A 19,722-nucleotide genomic window follows, 5' to 3' on the forward strand; every position below is an offset into this window, starting at 1 on the left:
AAACTGACTGCACGCTCATTAGACTCCGAACTGAAATCACCCATGACCCAACTGTCCTCTCCCTGATCACAGAATGGTTGAGGTTGGAAGGGACCTCTGGAAGTCACCTTGTCCAACCCCCCTGCTCAGGTAAGGTCACCAGGACAATGCCCAAATGGCTTTTGAATATCTCCAGGAACAGAGATTCCATTTCCTGATGCACGAGTAGGTCAAGATGGCTTCTGACACCTGCAACACTGATCAAAGTTCAGTGCATAAAAACCAGAACATAATATTCACTCTTAACAAAGACAGTGTATTTTCCCAAGAAAGAACATTTTATTTCCTGCAAACTTGAAAAGATGCAAATTCAAAATGTTTTAGCTTTACGACTAAGTTAGAAACAATGCCACATACAGGCAAGACAGCAGTTCTAAAAGGTTCTTTCAGCTGTGAAGGATTTTTAAAAGCTTCTTTTTAGCCAGGAAAACATACATCTTTATTTAATTTTTAAATAGAATTAATCTTGAAGGAAGCATGCATTTAAATCACAGGGAAACAGCATGAAATTCAAACAAATGATTTTGCAAATCTAAGATATAATGGCTTACAAAACCTCAAATTCCAGGACTTTACTCATCCCCAATACCCTTTTAAATAGGGAAATAAAATGAGAAAAGCATAAAGCTCTTAACATACAAAGCATTTTTTGGATGTGGATGCCTTCTACTCTTGGGGAAGGCTGTTGGCAGAACAGCACCTTAATTTCCTTTGCAACTGGTATGTTTGGGCTATAATTTTTCCTTCAGAGAAGCCAGACATTTAATTCTTTAGGAAGACTAAATCAATGAACTAACAATTACTGTAAGAAGACTTAATGCAAGCTGAGGACGTGATCCTCAGGCTTTTTGTTTTACAGGCTCAAAATAAATTTTACCATGTCATTCTCACCATCATCACATTGCCTCAGGACAAATAGAAGCTGACTCTCTGAGAAACCAATTTTCATCTAATGATGATTGAACCAATTAAATAAAACCTGACATTTTAAACTTTAAAGAAACATTCAGAATCTTGGAATTGTACTGTTTGTGTTCTAAAAGTGACATTGAGGTCGTTTAGAATTTTTTTCTTTAGAGGAAAAAACTGCAACAACATAAGAAAACATCCATCCAATCTGAAGGAGGGAAATATAAACTGGAAAAACTGCCAAGAGAGAAGATAACAAAATACTGGCATCTGGAGAGCTGTCTGCTTGGCAAGCATGCATGTCATTTACAAATGTTTGCTCATAATTATATCGCTGGAAGACTTGGGTGAATAATACTGTTGAGAAAGATGCCGCTTTCAAAACACTGCCTCTCCATCATATTTAAATAAATGCAACACTTATTGAAGGGTGAGTGTATCTAAGGATATCACCACAAGAAAGGGGAACCCATGCCTCACACTGCCCTGGTACCTGCGAGACAAGGGGGAGGAAGGATGCAGCTGTGTATTAGGATATCAACTGAATTCCCAGCTCTTTAGCAAGCTTTCTGGAGGAGGGAGGGCAGGGATGCTGGCAAGGTGCCACTGTGTTTTTTTCTTCCTGCCATGACACAGCCAACACAGAAGGGCACAACTAAGAACAAAGAATTTTCTGAAGTGACACCAGAAGCAGGATTGAGCCATCAAGTTCATGTCATACAATGTTCACTCAGTCACCAGACTGTAATGGAGAGGTTAGACATGGGGTATTTGCTGATGGCCTAAGGCTTTATAGCTCCTTTCCCACCTCTTCTTCCGGGTAAGCTCCATCTTAACAAGATTTTCCAGGCAAAATAAAAATAAAATTATGGAATTAATAAAATAAGGCGTGAGCAACAGCTCTATTCTGGGAACATTTTGGCAATTCCAGAAAAAACATGTCACAACTTCCCCCAATGAAAACATTAAGGACAAAATATTCTGGGAGGAATGGTTTATCCAGTCAGAAACCAAGATGGAAACATGCCAATGTTTTCACGGTGCCTCCCATAATCAGCCCATTGGGGGAAAGGCAAGGTGATAACCCAGACCACAGTGAAAAACCCAAGGCTTTGAAAGGGGCCAGGGTTTCACCCCCAAAACAATGGTATTCATATTGGGGTGCACCACTTTATATCACTGACAGGAATGAGAGTGAATTAAACCAAGTTCATAAATTCCTATTGTTTACAACAGGATGCTTTCTAAAATAACATCCTTAGGAGAATAAAACAGTATCTGTTTCAGTCCCAATAGCACTTCTTAAATTAATCACCCATTCAAAAAAAGCGAGGACCTCCTCTCCCAAGTTCTGGAGCACTAGGTTCTCCCATGTTTTCATTTTTCAAATTGCTTAATACCCAGAAGCACAATCGAGGTCTCTTCAGGGCTAAGCATGCTCCCAGAGTCAGGCGTCACCAGTCTGGTGCAGAAAGGTGAAGAGAAACACAAAAACCTAGAACAAAGCAGAGTTCCTGTTCCTACTTCTGATGAACCTTCTCAAACACAGAATTGGAGCCCATCTGAATGAAATACTATGAAGTTTTGGGGGCTTCTTATTTAGAGCATGGCTGACCCGTAGCACACTGAACACCTCAGCCTTGATTTGAACTGCAGATCCTGGTCTAGGAAAATGGGACATGGACGAGGGTCACACAGCTGTACATACCGCTCCGAAACTTGAATCCTGGCCACTGCCAGCAATAACTGCCGGAATGGATTAAGGGAGTTAAGAGATCCCTACTTGTTTGTTTGGCTATGTGAAAGGAGTCCTCAGGGCACCGCACGCAGCTCTGCTCACTTCCTCACTACAGGAACAAAACAATTGGGAAAGAAAGCGCTTAACAACACATCTGCAACAGCCCTTTGCATTTGATGATTGCTCTGTCCAATAACTTCTCCATGCCTCTTGGATCCATCTTCTAGAAAAGCAGATGGCTGTACTGTCCATCTGGAATATTACTATTTTACCATCACTACTCTTAGCACATGCAAAAACTGACTCACCTCAATGAGAAAAAAAATTTTTTAATCCCCCTTATAAAGCTAACACCACTGAAATTTTATAGCACAGATTCTGGGTCTCTGTCTGCCTTCAACATGCCTCAGATTTGCCCTGGTGTGACAATGCAAGTCCAAAGCACTGCTTCATCCTTCTTCCCACTGCACCGCTGCAGATGTCCATGTACGTACATCCATGTATGTATGTATGTCCATGCATGCCTGCTCTGGGTGGCAATCTGTGAGTGTGAAGCACTTGCAGTTATTAACAGTCATTGGGACCAGACACAAAACTTCTTAGTGCATAGTGACTCTGGCACCCACAGCCTGTCATACAGACTTCATATTTATATTAGAAACTGGGTTGGTGTTGTCACATGTGGAAATGCTATTGCAAGTAAGCCAAGATTTCAGGTTGCTGGGGGTTTATATTGGTGAAATTTATAGTTGTATATGAAGTTTATATTGCTTCACCTTTAAAATTCTCTCTCTAGCAAAATGCAATCAAATACAAAATATTTGCTGTTAACAGAATTCTTGCAGGGTCCAATGCACAGTAAACTTCCAGAGACAAGGCTGTTAATTATTACTTTGATGTTTTGGTGACAGAGGTTACTTTAGAATAATAACAGACCAAATCTGCAGACAAAGTCAACACACATTTTTCAACCCAAACCTCTGACAATAAACTCCAACTAGAGCATCTCTTGGAAGATGAGGCAGGACTTGCAGCAGAGCACAGCACAGCCACTGTGAAAGAATCAGTGTCATGTTGAACATGACACAGTGGCCACGGCCTGGGCACTTTGACCCAGGATGGTCTCCTATCCAGGCTACTCCCCTTTTATTGTGATCAACATAATGTGCCCTCAAGTGCTTGAGGAAGGATACCTTGTGAAAGCTGTCTCTTCTACTCTGGCAATAAAGGCCCTTCCCTTTGCTCTACAGGAGCTGACTCCTTAAGAGATTAGCTAACAAGAACAGATGAATAATAATCTTAAACACAGGAGACTAAATTGTACGCTCTTCGGTTCCTCCTTTGGAGTCTCCCTGTTTCCCCAGGCTGCTTTCAGATGCCCTGAGCAGTCAACCATGTTTTACATGGCTAATGTAACAAAAATGCTCCTGTTTGTTTCTTTTTTATCTAGCCAGCTGCAACAAAAACCTCCTCCCAGTTGTGAAACACACAAGCACAGTCTCCCAAAAAACCCTGGATGATTTGCCTGGACAGTTTGCTTCCTTTGTGCAAATAATATGAGCAAAGAAATGTCATACGAGGAGGAAGACAGAGGAGCAGTGATAGAGAGCAGACAGGGCAGGGAGGAACACGTGAAAGTGTGTTCCCTTGTAAAGGGAGAAGTCATTTTCTTTTCAGAACATGTTAGTGAAAAAAAAAAAACCACCTCAAAACTGTAGGAGAAAATAATAATGGGAGAAAGAAAGAAACAAAACAAAGCCCACAATGTTTTCAGGGAATTACTTGGCTGGACACCATCAGAACATGCTGTTCCAAGTACCTTAGAAGATCAGCAAGGGAAGTCCCTTTATGGAAAAATGTTTCCTTGCCTCCAAGAAAAAACTTCAAGAAACATTTCATTTTTATTAGTGTATTTGGGGGAAAGTTGAAACATTAAAAAAAAAAAAAAGAAAAAAATTGCTTCAACTGAATATTCCCCCCCCCCCCCCCAAATCCCCCTCTCCTTTTTTTCAAGAAGCTTTTGCTCCTCAAAAAGTCAAATTACTTGGAACAGCCAGGACTATTATTAATATTAAAATGATTACAGAATCATATTAGGGTAGCAGTAATAATGACAATATTCTTCTACTATGATCCTCTATATGAGAACTTATGTTCCTGGTTGCTAGAACAAGCACTCCAGTTCCAATGGATTCCAGTTACCTTTTTGATCTCTGTAGATCAGTACATAATCCATGTATTTAAGTTATTAGCACTGTTATTTAGGTTTATCACTGTTATCATTGACAATATAAGAGGACAGGAAAGTGAATTATAAAGTAATAACTCACTTTTTTCTTCATTCATGCAAGAAAGTCTATATTATTCTACAACATAATTATACAAGCCTTGAGGTATTTTATTTAAATAGCTTCTTTAAAAATACACTAAATATGAAAATAAAATTATATCAAGAGCAGTTAAATTTGAAGCTGCCAATGTCTGATCACTTAGAGAGCCTATTTTTCAAAGTTGTCAACTCACCCCAATACCTCATATTTAAAGTTAGAGCTAGTTAACATAATTTGATAAAAATTTCTTGTGGTGGGAACAAGAGAGGTACCCAATTCAGAGCAGGGGTTTTTTTATTATTTTTCTATTATTTCCAGCAGTAAAGTTTCTGTCATCCACATTATTCATGGCCATAAATTCCAGATATTCCCGCCCCATAATAATCAATATTCTAGGCACCAAGGCAATTCCCATGAATGCTTAATTTGCTGGTGAAAAGCATGAGAAGCAACAAAAGGAAGATCTGGTCCATAAGATCTCATGCAACATTTTAAAGCACTGGGCTATGGTGAAATGCAGAGAGTTGCTTGTCTGCTTGTGCTCACATTTTTTCTTCCTTGAAAAATTTCAACAGGTCCTTTTTCATTCCATATCAGAACAGAAACCACCATTACAACTGCATGTATTCAGTCTCCAAGCCAACCAACCTAAATGTGATCTGCTCACATACGGAAGAGTGCATACACAGAAGCACATCAACGTAACCTTCACAGCATTTCACTGAATCTTGTGTGCACAAAGTACCTGTACTTTAGCACACAAATATTCTTCTCATATCCATAAACTGAAATTCTCTTCAGGTACAAATCAGTAGATTAAATTATTAATATCTAAACCAAATGCTAAAAGCTGGATCTACCCCCATCCTTAATATTTCTGTAACATTTAGATTTCAATATCTCCTTCAAAATACAGACAGATGGTTTAGTATTTATGCTTTTTCCTGGAGCAGAAAAAATATCCAAGACAGTACTTCCTGATGCTATTTCTCTTACGTTTTTAGCACCACACATTCACCCAGTCATTCACATCACTTAGGTCCCATAAAGAGAGGCTTTACTGCCTAGACTTGTCATGAACATTCAGTTGGCTTGAAAACTGTTTCTGAAGTGTAACTAGAGACAAGATCAGGACCTTGTAACTGCTAGTGAATAAAACCAGTTGCATAAGCCATTTTAAGCAATGATTGGTTGGTTAAGTGTTCTTGCCTTTCATTAAGTGTTGCTGGGCTTTAAAAGCATGGGAAACATTAGTCTCAATATACTGAAGACATGCCAGGGTACTGCTAAGTGCTTTATAATGTTTTGAATTTCAGTGGATTCACATGTACCTCTCATGCACCAAATCATAGTTGGCCACCTCTGTCTCAGCACTCCAGGGCAAAACCATGTGGCAACCACCCCATTTGAACATTACATTTTGCACTGCTGGTGAAAATGATCCAAATCAACTGATTTCACCAAATAAGACAGCAAGAAAGCAGATTCTGACTGCAGCTGATCCAGAATTACAGCCATACAGTTAAGGATAAGACTTGGATTTGAAAGACCTTGCCCTCCACTTTTGGAGGCCTCCTTCAAGTAGCCCAGTTCCATGGGGGCCTTTGTAAACCCTACTGTTCCAGTCTGTGGATCACCAAGATGCAAGAACAGCGATAGCCAAGATATACAGAGATTGCCAACTCCACTAAATCTACCCTCACTAAACAAATAAAGCTCTTGAGGGAGATTTTTTAGTCTCTCCAATAAAAAAGCAAGGTTCTGAAGCCAAGTGCCAGCACTGATTTTACCCTTAAAGAAACACACCGTATGATGGAGTCCTACCTACACCAGGATCTCAAATGGGTGGCAGTTCATTGTTAATATCACTAATGTTCACCTTCACCCCTTCCCCCTAGCTCAAAATTAAATCTAACAACCTGAAGACAATTCGACTTAATTGCGACTGCATCATCTTCTGCGGATCCGACTGCCAATCCCCACCATTTGAATGTGCAGTTGCTAGGGCAACGGGTGTGAAGAGCATGCTTTTGTGTTGCCACATGCATCTTTGGGAGCTGTGCCAACATCTGAGCTCCCACAGCTGGGATGGATTTAACGCCTTCCTCCCCAGGAGCAGCCTGTTCTTACTTCCAATGCAGGGGCTACAGCAGCCAGCCTTTGGCAAGCAGCTACTTCTCTGCAGATCAACACCTGCATGAGAATGACAGATGGCTGTGGCCAAGCTCAGTATAATCGAGCACCGAGGATGCTGTAACACTTTATCAAATCAAACGTTCAGCAGTGCTAGACTTCATTTGCAGGAGGTTATGGGGTACACAGTTCATTACGTACATAGCTAATGAAGAAAGAAAAGATCATTTGCCATCATTTAAAAATAGTTTTCTTCTGGTGGTTTTCCATCTACCTGTTGTTTTCCCCTCACCCACCCCCTCCATACTAACAGAAGGTTGCATCATATCTAGAGGACTACACGGTCTCCTCTCCGCCTCCACAATTTTAATCTAGAAAACATGATTAATGTATACAGAAACCTTCCCATCAACCTCTCCAATTATCTTCCAGGGCAGAGTGCTTCCCAGAGTTTAGCTCTTAATTTCTTTCCTATTTCTTTAAGGTGAAGGGTTTAAACTTAGGTCAGAGCCTATTTTGCGTATGACCTTTTATACCTCTTTTGAGTCTGCAGGGCTTATGCTCTTCTGTAAAAATCAAGGTGCCCTCCAACCCTTCCCTTTGTATATGCACGCATGCATGTTTAGCAAAGAAACATCTGACTTAATCTTTTCCATAGCTTAGAACAAGCTGGAGCTCAAAATCAAAAGCTGAATCTGCTTTTAATGGCAAGTAAAACTATTTAGAATAATGGCAAATAGCCTCCCTGTTACTGCTCTCATGTGTAATCACAGCTAATGACTGCATACAAAAGTGTCTGTTAAAATGATAAATAGTGTAATCTAGGAAGTCCTATAATCCTCCAGGAGCCCCATAGAGCACCAGTAATGGAATGCAATGTCTCAAAGTCACCCACTGAAGGTTACAGCTGGTACTTCAGACTCACTTGGTCTGTCTGTGGAGGACAATATCCACGGTGTTATGATCTAGGATGACAGACACAAAAGGAAAAAGCAGCCAGTTAAGATTTATTTCATGTTAGTGCAAGGCTGAGTTTTTCACAATCCTTTTCTCCTACAAACACATTCCAGAGAAGCACAACAAATGAGCAAGCTGCAAGGCACTGGCGCGTGGCTCACACAAACTGCAACCTGAAACCACCTTTGTATTCCCATCAGTGCCTCCATATGTTTGAGGCACATAAAAGGATTCACGAGCTCCCTCAAAACTCAGCAAAGGCTCATCACCACACTTTGAAACACATTTCCTCACCTCTCAGATTCAGGCACATCCCACATGTGCCAGTATTTCAAGTACAAACACAAATGTCACAGCACACAGGGCTTTGTGTTCATCTGCACTTCAACAAGAGTCAGTAACCACCAACAATAGAGAAACATGGACAATTCTGGGCATAGACAGGGAAACAAACCCCAAAACTTCGGCTGTTTCAGGACCTGTCAGCAACCTTTGCAGAATAAATCATATTGTCACAGAAGAACAATAATCAGATTCTGCAAAGCTTGAGGGGTGAGGAGTGGGGTTGGGGAGCGACCTCTATTCTTATTAAGAGCACTGGCATTGCCCCATATTTTTAACTGGAAAGAAGAGGCTGAAAGGAGAAAAAAGCATGTTCAGATGCGAAAAAGTGATCATTAAATCAAGAGCTACACTCCAAAAGGGAGCTGGGGATGTGGGGAGGGAATCTGGCAAACCAGAGAAGTGCCACTATTCACAGGGGCTGTTACAGTCAAATCAGTTTGTCACACAGAAGGCAGCAATATAACTATACCGTACTGCTAAGAGTTCACATCACTTTGTCATGCCAGTTAATGGTATTCCCCTTTAATCTCCACTCTCCTCCAGCTCTGGATTATCCCCAGGACCCATCCTGGCAGATATCCCAGGGTGTAATGGGCTGCCACTCTGCTCCATGCCCCAAAATTGTTCTTGCAGTGCACTGTCAGGCAACTGCTCAAATCCAGATGCAGTACCAGGATACCTCCCTCTCCAGTGCCTCTTCTGCATGCATTACTGGACTCTGACACGTAGTCCCAAACATAAGCAGATGTCTCGGGTCTTGTTCACAGTCAAACTGGAAAGTAGGGTTAGACTGCAGCAATGCAGTTACAGAAGAGAGAGAGAAATCAAATGATGAAGCCATGTGTTATCTCTGAGGGGCATTTAACCCAGGCATGCTTATACCTGACAGCCAAGTCTTTCATTCATTCCACCAAATTTATGGGGACTGGGATACTGTTAAACATTTTGGAGGACTGCTTACTGTGACCACAAGTCCTGTCACTGAGAACATAGTGGAATAAAGAATATTAATGCAAAATATGTAAAGCTAACCCAGACTAAGTGCCCAGGCAGGCATGCCCCAAGCCTCCCCTGCCTTCCAAAGGAGGGCAAAATCTTCGAGGACAGGTATAGAGGCGGGGAGGTTTCCAAGGTTCAGTCAGCACTTGCAAATATGAAGATGTTTTAGCTCCTGAGACAACTGATCATTTTCCACCAGTTAGAAGCAAACAAAAGATGGTGCCACCTTCAAGAAACACGTGCAGATGCAGAAGTCAGAGCTCTTGAGTTCTCTGGCACCTCAGTCCCTCACACTGCCCTGGATAAGTCACCAACCTGCTCATCCCACAGTCCCCAATTTGGGAACTGGGGAGACACTTGTTCTGTTTATTCCCATCACTGTATGATTCCAGAACACAGCACCTTACTTCCTGATCCTTTTCACTTGCATGGTGATAACCACCCCTGAAAGCATTGGAAAATTGGTGAGAGGAGTAGAGAATCAGGCCCATGGCATGCAGTGTTTCTAGGAACATGGGGAAAGCAGTGGGCCATGAGTATGCAATTCTCCACTTTCAGTCAGATATCTGATCTTTGGCACCAGTGAGTTAATGGGGATTTAATCAAACACAGCAGCAGTCCCTCCTGTGGCCTGGGACACAAGAGGGGTTTCTTGGGAAGCAGTTCAGCAGTACCCTGTTGCACAGTGTCTTTCTATGCTGTCTTACTTAAAAAGAACCAGCTCTGTCTTTCTGGAACATAAGGCTACAATCATACTGCTTTCATAAAGAGAAGATGCAGACGAAAGCAAAAACAGGGCTTATAAAACAGAGGGTCAAGCAGGGAAACCAGAAAAGCACATCATAAGACTCTCATTCTGTAGGATCAGACTATTATTTTCCTTTATGAATAACTAAAGAACATTGCTTGTCTCTGAAGCAAGCTTATCTCCTCTTTTCCCACATGGATGTCTGCCCTGGCTGGGGGATCACTGCTATTTGTTTAACACTGACAAAGATGTCCTTGGGATTTCATACTTTCTGCAAGGTCAGTGCTCAGTGAAAAAATTGAGACAAAGCCGAGGTTTAGTTAAAAATAACAGACAAAATATCCTTTCAGCAGAGCGACTGTCGTTCACAGGTATTTTCACTAGAGCTGCTTGCTGCTAAAAGCCGATGCTGACCAGGAGCACAACACAGAGTTAGTGTTTGCATTCAGTAAGGGGTTAACCAGGACAGGTGGCCGAGGACATCACAGGGCCAGCAGAGATAGCAGGGGGGCAAGAGGCTTCTCCTACCTCTTGGCAGGACACAGCTGCCCCCAACCCCACTTCAGCCTGGCAGAGGGGATGGAAACTCCAGGGAAATCACAGCAAAAAAGCAGGATGGGCTTTGATGCTAATATCAATGGGCAGAAAAACTGTCCACCCGTGAGGGGGAATTTTCTTCCTCTTTTTCTAGCAAACCAGCAGGTCTTCTCCACAGAAAATTTCAGGTGTTTTCTGTCTTACATTACTGCTTTTGATCTAAATGGTGGGGGGCTAGTTTGAAAAAGGAGAATCCCTCAGCTCTGCTTTAGGTTCTAAAAGGGCTTCTTGAAAATGGCAGTGCAAAATCAGCCGTTTATAAATCCTTGCTCACAGACTGAGCCCTTCTGTCTGACGACAGCTCTGATCAGCCCCTGCATGACTTCTCCCACAACAGGCAGGGACACTGTCCCTCTGCAATGGTGTGGAGCAAACAGAGGAGGGAAGGACATACCTCAATTCTCATGAGATGCAAGGGGTTCAAGGGCAGGTGCTGCAATAGAAAGGTGGGGGATATGCTGAGCCCACTATCCCTCCGTGGCAGCCTGGAGCAGGACAGAAGCAGTGGGAGCACCTCCCTGTGTGGTGTCATGGGCAAAGGAGGGAATAAGCTGTACTTCATAAAGACACAATACAGCAAGGAGGCTTCCTGCACACTGAAGGGCTCTGGAAGGTGCTGCACCTTTGAAATGGTCATTCGCAGCTCAGTTGTTATTTTACAGGTGGACAGAGGAACTGAGATATTAGCAGAGGCCAACATTCTGAAACACCAGCAAAGGATTCATGTTGTTGGCAACAACACGTGAATTCACCCTCTGAACTTCTGGTCGGCAGAGACCAGGCACTTGTGGGCTATGACTCATCTCAGCCTGAAGCCAACATCTCAGGTGTATCAGTTGAATCGCACCCTAAATACATCAATTCCTCTCCACTGCCTGTAATTGGAGCTGGTGGTGACTGCCCTGCATCAGACATCCATTATGAGCATCTAACCTTTGGGCAAGGCGAGTCCTGCCCGAAGTGCCCCTAAACTGCCTCGGGCTGAGCAACCAAAGGGCTGGCAGGGACTTGCCCTCCCCTCCCCTGGGGCTACAGGGAAGGGCAGGGGGTGAGACACTGGCTGCCAGGGAAATCACAGCCAGCAGTCTGACACCAGTGTCATCTGTCAACAACTCTCAGAAAGTGTCACTCTGACAAAAACAATTTTTTCTATGAAATCCAGTCCAGCATTTCCTGATTTTTTTCCATGGAAGCGAAAAACAATTTGGCGGTTTTATACTATTTTTACTTTTCATAACCCCATCACTGGTGTGGAGAGTGTCACAAAGGAAGGTGATATAGGAACAAAGGAAAATAAGGTCCAAGCTCATTTTAAGGCAAATCTGGCACATTCAGACTTTTCTTTTTCGTACTTAGAATAAAATACAGAATTTCAGAGTGCTACAGCTTGGCAATTCCATGTTTCAGCCAGCAATATCAGATATCCCAGGTGAGGTCAGACCTTTTGAGTTCATTTACTACCCAGCACTGAAATACAGCACTATTGGCAAACACGCACCTAAGTTCCTGTGTAGTCAGAACCCACCAGCCTGGCCTACCAACTGCATACCATGCCACACTGCACCCAAAGAAACCAAGACCCAGTATTGCACATAAGCAGTCCACAGCGCTCTTATTTGTTGGATGATCTTTCCGTAACAACATTTCTCCTTGGAAAGTCATGCCATCCTAGGGAGACTGCATGGTAATTACACAGTGCCTTTTATGTTTGCCAGTTTCTTAATACTGGGGTGCCACAGAAGTAACACTACCCTGTCTTTGTTCTCTTTCCCAAAGAGACTTTAAAAGTACAAAACAAGTAATTAATGTCAGATTGTTAATGACCTATCGCTGTAAGTCTGACGGGAATGAGCAAACAGAACATATTTAACATTGCAGGTGCAGATCCAAGGACAAAAACAAAGTGGAAGAAACCCCCTACCCCGCCTCCTCTTTTCCCTCTCTCTCACTTATACTCTTTTTTCCACTAGAGCAGAATAAACCCCTTTTGACTATACAGATACTCTTCCTAAGCATTTGCTCTGTCTGGCCACCAGCAACCATTTAGGGCAACTGAACAAAGCATGAGCATGTTTGTGAGCTGAAACTAAAATACCAACTTTCACCTCTCCTCAGAAAAGCTGTAGATTCACAGATTCCAAATGCACTTGTCTGGACACCAGCATCAGCAACTACAGTGGCATCCCCCAGCTCTGTGTGTGCTGGGCAGCACTCCCCAGCTGCTCAGACAGCTACACAGGCTTTCTAAAGCAAAAAGCTGCTTGCTCATACTAGTATACAAGTACCAGCTTCTGGACAGGCTATCCACTGCCTATGTAGATGGCAGGAGGACAGGAAACAGGATATCACCATTTAGTTCCTTCACATTCAAGATGCTGTACAAACATCTGGGGGTGGCTGGGGGAGACACAGCTGTAGTTTCTGGCTGAGTTGGTGAGGCAAGACAACTAAGTGGCCTGCTCAGAATCTCTCAGTAGATGACTGTTCTGGCCTTTGCCTTATGCTCATATCAAGGCCATTTCCCTCTCCAAAAAAAGAAACACTCTGGAAAGCCCATCACTCCAAAAGGGCAATTAAGCATTCAGCCAGTTAACTTAGAGTACAACATAGTTCCATATGACAGAGACGAGACAACCCACGAACAAACATTGGGAAGTAGATCCTCACTTCTGCTCTGCTGCACAGAGATAAGCCCCTCTCCCTCAAGTGTTCTAGCAGGCTCACCATGAGAACAAAAAAAAAAGCTTCCACCACCTCCTAGGCATCAACTCCCTCTCCCACCCAAGAAGGGCAAGACTGGGATACTCTAGCTATTCTCCACAAATCTGTAGGAGTAGCCCCACATGTGGCCTCAGAGCGGCTCTATCATGGACCAAGGAAGGAGAGCAAGAAAGGCACAGCTTCAGAATAGCACAGAGACTCACAGAAAAGGTTGAAAAGGACCTTTAGAGGTCATCTAGTCCAATGCCCCTACATCAGCATCCAGATCATCAATGAAAATGTTGAACAGGATTGGACTCAGTATTGACCCCTGGGGTACAATGCTAGTTACTGGCCTTCAACTAGACTTTGTACCACTGATCACCACCTTGAATGAACACACACACAAAAGAATGGCCTAAAATGGCATCCTTGTCTACGGTCTAGCTCTTGCTTCACATCTCTTAGGACGAACTCCCTGACCTCTCTGTGACTGGTTGCATGGTATTTCCCCTTCTAGGAGGGGATGAAAGACTCCAATAAACAGGAAAGCACTACAGAAATAAAAATAAACCCAAAGACTTTGGAATGCCTACTTTTTTTTCCAAATTCATTCTCCCTGTTCCTCAGTCTCATGTCTTACTTGGAAAACTAAAATGAGAAGCAGGAAAGCAACCCTTGTTCTGCTCACTGAAATTTCAGTATTGAAGCTGCTGTAAGAAATGAACACCACCAGGAAAAAAAAGAAAAACCCAAACAGCCCAATGCCATCCTGGCAAATACAGCACAGCCTTGGTCAGCCTCATCTGTTATCCCCTGCCACAGAGGACAGGTAACAGTACCAGCTGCATATGGAGTATATTACATTGTCATTGGCATCATATTTTCTAAGAAAAGACACATAAATTTGTGCTTCCAGAAAATTAACCCTAATCCCAAAAGTGGACATGGGTGAAGTAAAGGACAAATTCATCACGCTTAAGGGTAAAAACACTCCATGCATCTGGCTAGAGGCTTCCACTGTGCTATTCATTACACTTGTCAGAGTATGAGAACAGATTATACTCTCTGACAGAAAGCCACATTGTCAAAGTTGGGAATGATTTTGTGTTCTTCACAGCTTATGGCTGTGAACTACTTTATAAATACAAGCTATGTGAAGCATAAAACCTCAGAACAAACCAATTAACACACCCCAAATATAAGTAATATTAACAATTTGAAATGTCTTGTACATTAGTCACAATTAGAAGCAAATGATGTTTGTTTTCCTGTTAAGATGCTAGTAAAAGTGGCAAATAGACATAAGCATTATTGGTTGTGTACACACAATAGCTGTTCATTTTGAATACGAAATCACTGGTGTGTAATTGAGGTTTTATAGAAGTCGAAGGCAAAATCCACAGTAACTTCAGCATATCCATGCAGAGACCAGAGATGATATCAATAAGGGAAAACTCTCCATTCCCTCTGGGTAAAACTTGCTGCTAAGATTTCATCTAACCTCTCTGAAACACAGCCGAGGAAGAGGGTATCAAGTTCACTACAGAACAAAGGTTTGCTTAGGCACCTCTTGGGAACTCACCTTCTCTCCTCCACATCAGCTATACATCTGTGTAGTTGAGTATTCCCTGGGAGTAGCTTGTGAGCATCCTGTAGAAGTCATTCAAAGCTCTCAAGACCCATATGTAGCCGGGTTTGTGGTTCCAGTATAGTGAATATAAAAGGTAACCTGGCAGCCAACTATACACACATGGTTTCCTCTTATTTTTGGCACTATGTAGAGAGCAAACCAACTGATCCTGGAAGCACAAGTGAGTTTCCCATGGAACTGAAATAAATCAATTTGCTTTGACCAGAAAGTGGGTATGTGCTGATAATGAGGGCTCTCAATTCATTCCATTGGTGGCAGTTAGAAATACCGAAGCATTTTTGTAGTGTAACAAGACAACTCCACCAATGGTGCCTTGCTGTTTGCTGCCTCAGATAGACCCTTTGCTGAGCAGACCGTGGTTCTTCTCTTTCCTACTCTCTTCTCCAGCGAAAATTACAAATCATTTGTTTATACATATAAATGAACTAGCCAGCTGTCTGAGATTGGAGAAACTTCCCCTTGCTACTATGAGATTTCCCTTCCTCATACATTTTAATAAGGCACCAGTTACTCTGAAAAACACGCAGAGAGCTATAATAATGAAAAATAACCCTACATTATTATTTGAGTTGTTTCCAGTATTCTGGGCAGGAAGATGCTACCTATTCAGTTAGTAAAATCTAATTTTCTATATTTTTTCTCAGATTTTATATTGCACTTACTGTGCATACACACCAGGCCCTCAGAAGTGACAGGTATTGAAGAGAAACTTCAATTAAGAATCTCAACACCTTGCTGAAATGCTTCTGTCAACACAGCAACCTAGACAGGTACATATCCACAGATTGACCTAGGAAATTAAGAATTTATTTGCAGAATATACTCCTCTATTGACTGATCTATTACTGGTATTCTTAATTAATTAGTGGTATTCTTAACTAAATAGAGGGCTGATTTAAACATCACTATGGCTGGAGTCACCTCATACTGCTGCTTCTTATTAGAGACCCATCAACAGTAAAAAGCATGATTATGCTGCACAGAACACTTCAGATTTTGTCTTTTTACAGTAAGGCATGACTTTCATTTCGGACAGTAGTGTGACGCAGAGGGGCTACTGTCTGAATCACACAGTGACAGAAAATGAATGGAAAAAGGGAGGAAGAATATACTCACGTAACTGTGTTTTAGCACAGAGAAGACAGTAGGAGTGGAACAATACAAACAGCACCTCCTCAGAAGGAAAGCACAATTACCTTTGGGCGCTTCCATTCAACTTTCCTTGGTGGTGCTGATTGATAGAAAAGGGACTCATCTGAGGCTGGAAACTCAGGATCTTCGAAGAGCCGTCTCTGCTGGATGCATTGCCCTTTCAGCTCGTGGTACTTCTGATCTCTGAAGAGTTGCACTGATGAAGACATATCTTTCTGTCTAGATAAGATAAATATTGGCTTATGCAAATTATGAAGGCTCTTTAAATTCCACAGATGATACCACTCATTGGTCTTTAACAACAGAGCATATAACTTGTTCTAAACAAGATTAATTACTGATTTCTGTTAAAAAAACCCCAGATTATTAGATTATGTTAAGTAGTAGACTAGAGAGCCATAAAACCCAAGAAGATCTTATATATTAGGATGGTATTTTTGGCTGAACAGAACTCTTATCAAAGAAGACATTAGAGAGTCCAGACCAGGCACAAAACCAGCATTTAACTTTGTCTAATTGATTGGAAAGGTAACAGAGTTGAGCTTGGCTCTCAGTCTGTACCATGTGTGAAGGGCTGGACCACCTTTCTGTCCTACATTCTTCTTCTGTCCACTAAAGCTCTAATTATCTACTGCAACTCTTATGCCTAAAGAAAACCAAAACCAGATTTCCAGAGGTCTCAATCTTAATTTAAGTAACAATACTTTGGCTGGTATTATTGTCTTTGAACTTTATGTTATATTTCAGGGAGCTGAATTCCCAGAAGCAGCAAATATTTGCAAACAATTGGTGTAAATTTAAAAGAAAAACAAACTCACAACAGCAACAACCCCCCCAAACAACTTGCTCTCAGGCCTTAGTTCCCAGAATCTCAACCATCTAACCTGGCAAGTTTACGGTCACAGCCACAGAGCTCAAACAAATTGCTTAAAAACATTCTATAAATCAGAAGTCAACTACAGAAATCATTCAGGACAATTTGAAGTCTGGGGGACATGAGGGATGCTGCCTCTATTTCAAGAGAGGGAGTGGAGAGAGTATCTGAACTTACTCTGGAATGCTCCTGTGTGTCAATTCCTCTCCTCTTCCTTTCCGCCACGCGTTACAGATGTATCTCCCCTTCCTTGAGTTATCTACAGAAATAAAGACAAATGCAGGTTGTCCTGATTTCAGATCATAAGGATTAAACAACATGCATGCAATGGAGCATGGCACCACATTGTCCTAGTAGCCTGCTTGCTGTGTCCTGTTGCAGTGATCTCAGCTCGTGCTCCTTGAGCCACTTGCAGCATGAATTGCATGACATTCCACAAATTTGCAGAAAACTAAACCAAGTTAGGTTTAGTGCAAGTGAGCACAACAGGAAAAATACATGAGAGCAATGAGGAACACTTGGAAATGTCAAATTCATCATGGTCTTTGTTCTTGTAAGTAAAAGCTACTATAGCCAAAATAGTCTAGGGATGGTTTTAACACCTCCCTCTCTTTCTCTCCCCCCTGCCCCAAAATATATTAAACAGTCCTTCAAAGATGAGAAATGCTGCTCTAATGCCTTCACTTACTTATCAGTATGAGGAGAGTATTCAGGAGTGCTCTTCTACCTGGTTGTCATTTTTGCACCCATTCCAAAGCCTCCTAACCACACTCAGTAACCTACCCATAAGTGTAAGTACCACCTGATTTCTGCCAGCAGAATCTTACATGGCAAAGTGATAGGACAAAGAACCAGTTTATTCTTGATACTTCAACCAGCCAAATCTTCAAATGCCAGCTCATTCTCCATCCTTTCTCAGGGCAAAAATCCAGCAACAAATTTTTCATACGTCAGGACTGTAATGACTTTGAGTCAAATCCTGATGCTGCTGGAATTGATGGAAAAACTCCTATGCCTCCAGCCAGGCCAAGGTACCCCCTTCCAGAACTGGGCCATGGAGCCCGTTAGTGACTGTGTTATCCAGCTTCAACAAAACAAAAATACACTTAAACTGTTCAAAACCAAAATGGCTCACTGATACTATGCCATTTTTAGCAATTTCCTTTTTCTTAAGGGCTATTTTCTTGTTAATTATCTCCCTCAAAAAGAAAGTCACAAGGTATGTCACTTGGCAGCTGGCCTCCCAAGACAAGGTAAATAGACTTGCTCCCTCCCACAAACCAATTCTTCAAATTCAAGTGCAGAACAACTTGTCAATTATACAAAGATAGCTCAGGGACAAAAAAAAAAAAAAAAATTAAATAGTTTGGCTAATTTGGGTGGGATATAGATTATTTCATGATAACTGGCATTCTTGCTTATTAAAAATTCCCCACGAGCTAACTAACATTCTAAACCAAGCCTATTTGCAAGATAGGCTTGTTTTTAAAATAGCCCCTGGGTGATAAGGTTTCCAGCTGTCGCCGCCTAATTCACAGAGATAGGTCTTTAATGATCTCATTCCCCCACCCTTTCTCCCCTTCTATCTGCCGGACTGGAACGCGAGTCCTTCCAGGATTAACACCGCATTACACAACAGCCCATCTTGTAGCCATGCGCAGAATGTGGTCATAAAGCACAGCACATGAAATCCAGCTGCTACCTACCCCACCCTGGGCTCCACAGGGCAGTGCTCACCAGGGGGATGCTAACAAGGAGGAGGCTTCTCCTGCCAGGCTGTTAACCTGCCCCTCTGCAGGCTCCCTATGCCATCCTGAGCAAAAGACTGAGTCCGTGGCTTAGAAAGGGACTTTGGCTCCCAAGACTGCCCAGCCTGGCTGCTAGCTGCTTTCCATCCACCCACTGAGCTCTGCAGCTGAACTGAAGTCCCATCACCATCTGGTGAACTAGGAGGAACCCACTTTCATGGGAACCCAACCCCACCCTTTTGAAACACAACAGAAGTCTCTTTTTCTTGTTGGGAAGTCCATGGTAAAGAATATAAATGCAGTTTCTATACAACAGCCTAGCGATTTGAGCACTGAGGACAGAGGACCGCAGCTGAGCCCCTCCTCTCCTGGGGTGTTCACCTACCAGGACATGGCCTAACCTGGCTGAGGCGGACAGAAGGCACCTGGCTCCCACTCCAAGGTTTATTTCGGAAGCAGCTCCCAGTTTTTGACCCTCAGTTGAACATCGAAGCTCCCAAACCCACAGTCCCTCCTCCTTTCTGGAGTTCACAGTACACAGTAGCACAGCTTCCCCTGCTCTGCACCCAGCAAATTTACCTCTGGTTCGGCTGACACTCGTAACGTACAGCTGCGCCGAGGAAACACCAAGCACGGCTGGCAGCCGCTCCTTCCAGGGCTCCCTGCGCTGTCATGTCATACAGAGCAAGCTGTGCACAGCGTAATGAGGGCTAACACACACGGTCCTAAAAATACTGTACCACAGTTCGGAGACCCTCTGCTGCTCTGTAGAGAGAAAGGGACCACTCCAGGGGAGGGA

The 19,722-nt window shown here is 42.6% G+C and overlaps 1 protein-coding gene across 1 annotated transcript in view; it reads right to left on the reverse strand.

The window, feature by feature from the left end:
• CAPN6 (calpain 6) overlaps positions 1–16,510 on the reverse strand; it is a 54,659-nt gene extending 38,149 nt beyond the window's left edge. Inside the window, exon 1 of the mRNA XM_010569032.1 lies at positions 16,346–16,510. Within this exon, the coding sequence (XP_010567334.1) occupies positions 16,346–16,510 (165 nt within the window). The remainder of the gene's footprint in view (positions 1–16,345) is intronic.
• Positions 16,511–19,722: the final 3,212 nt, after the last annotated feature.

The sequence above is a fragment of the Haliaeetus leucocephalus genome, unplaced genomic scaffold, assembly GCF_000737465.1.
Source record: "Haliaeetus leucocephalus isolate CR32 unplaced genomic scaffold, Haliaeetus_leucocephalus-4.0 Scaffold262, whole genome shotgun sequence".
In the NCBI taxonomy this organism is placed as follows: Eukaryota; Metazoa; Chordata; class Aves; order Accipitriformes; family Accipitridae; genus Haliaeetus; species Haliaeetus leucocephalus.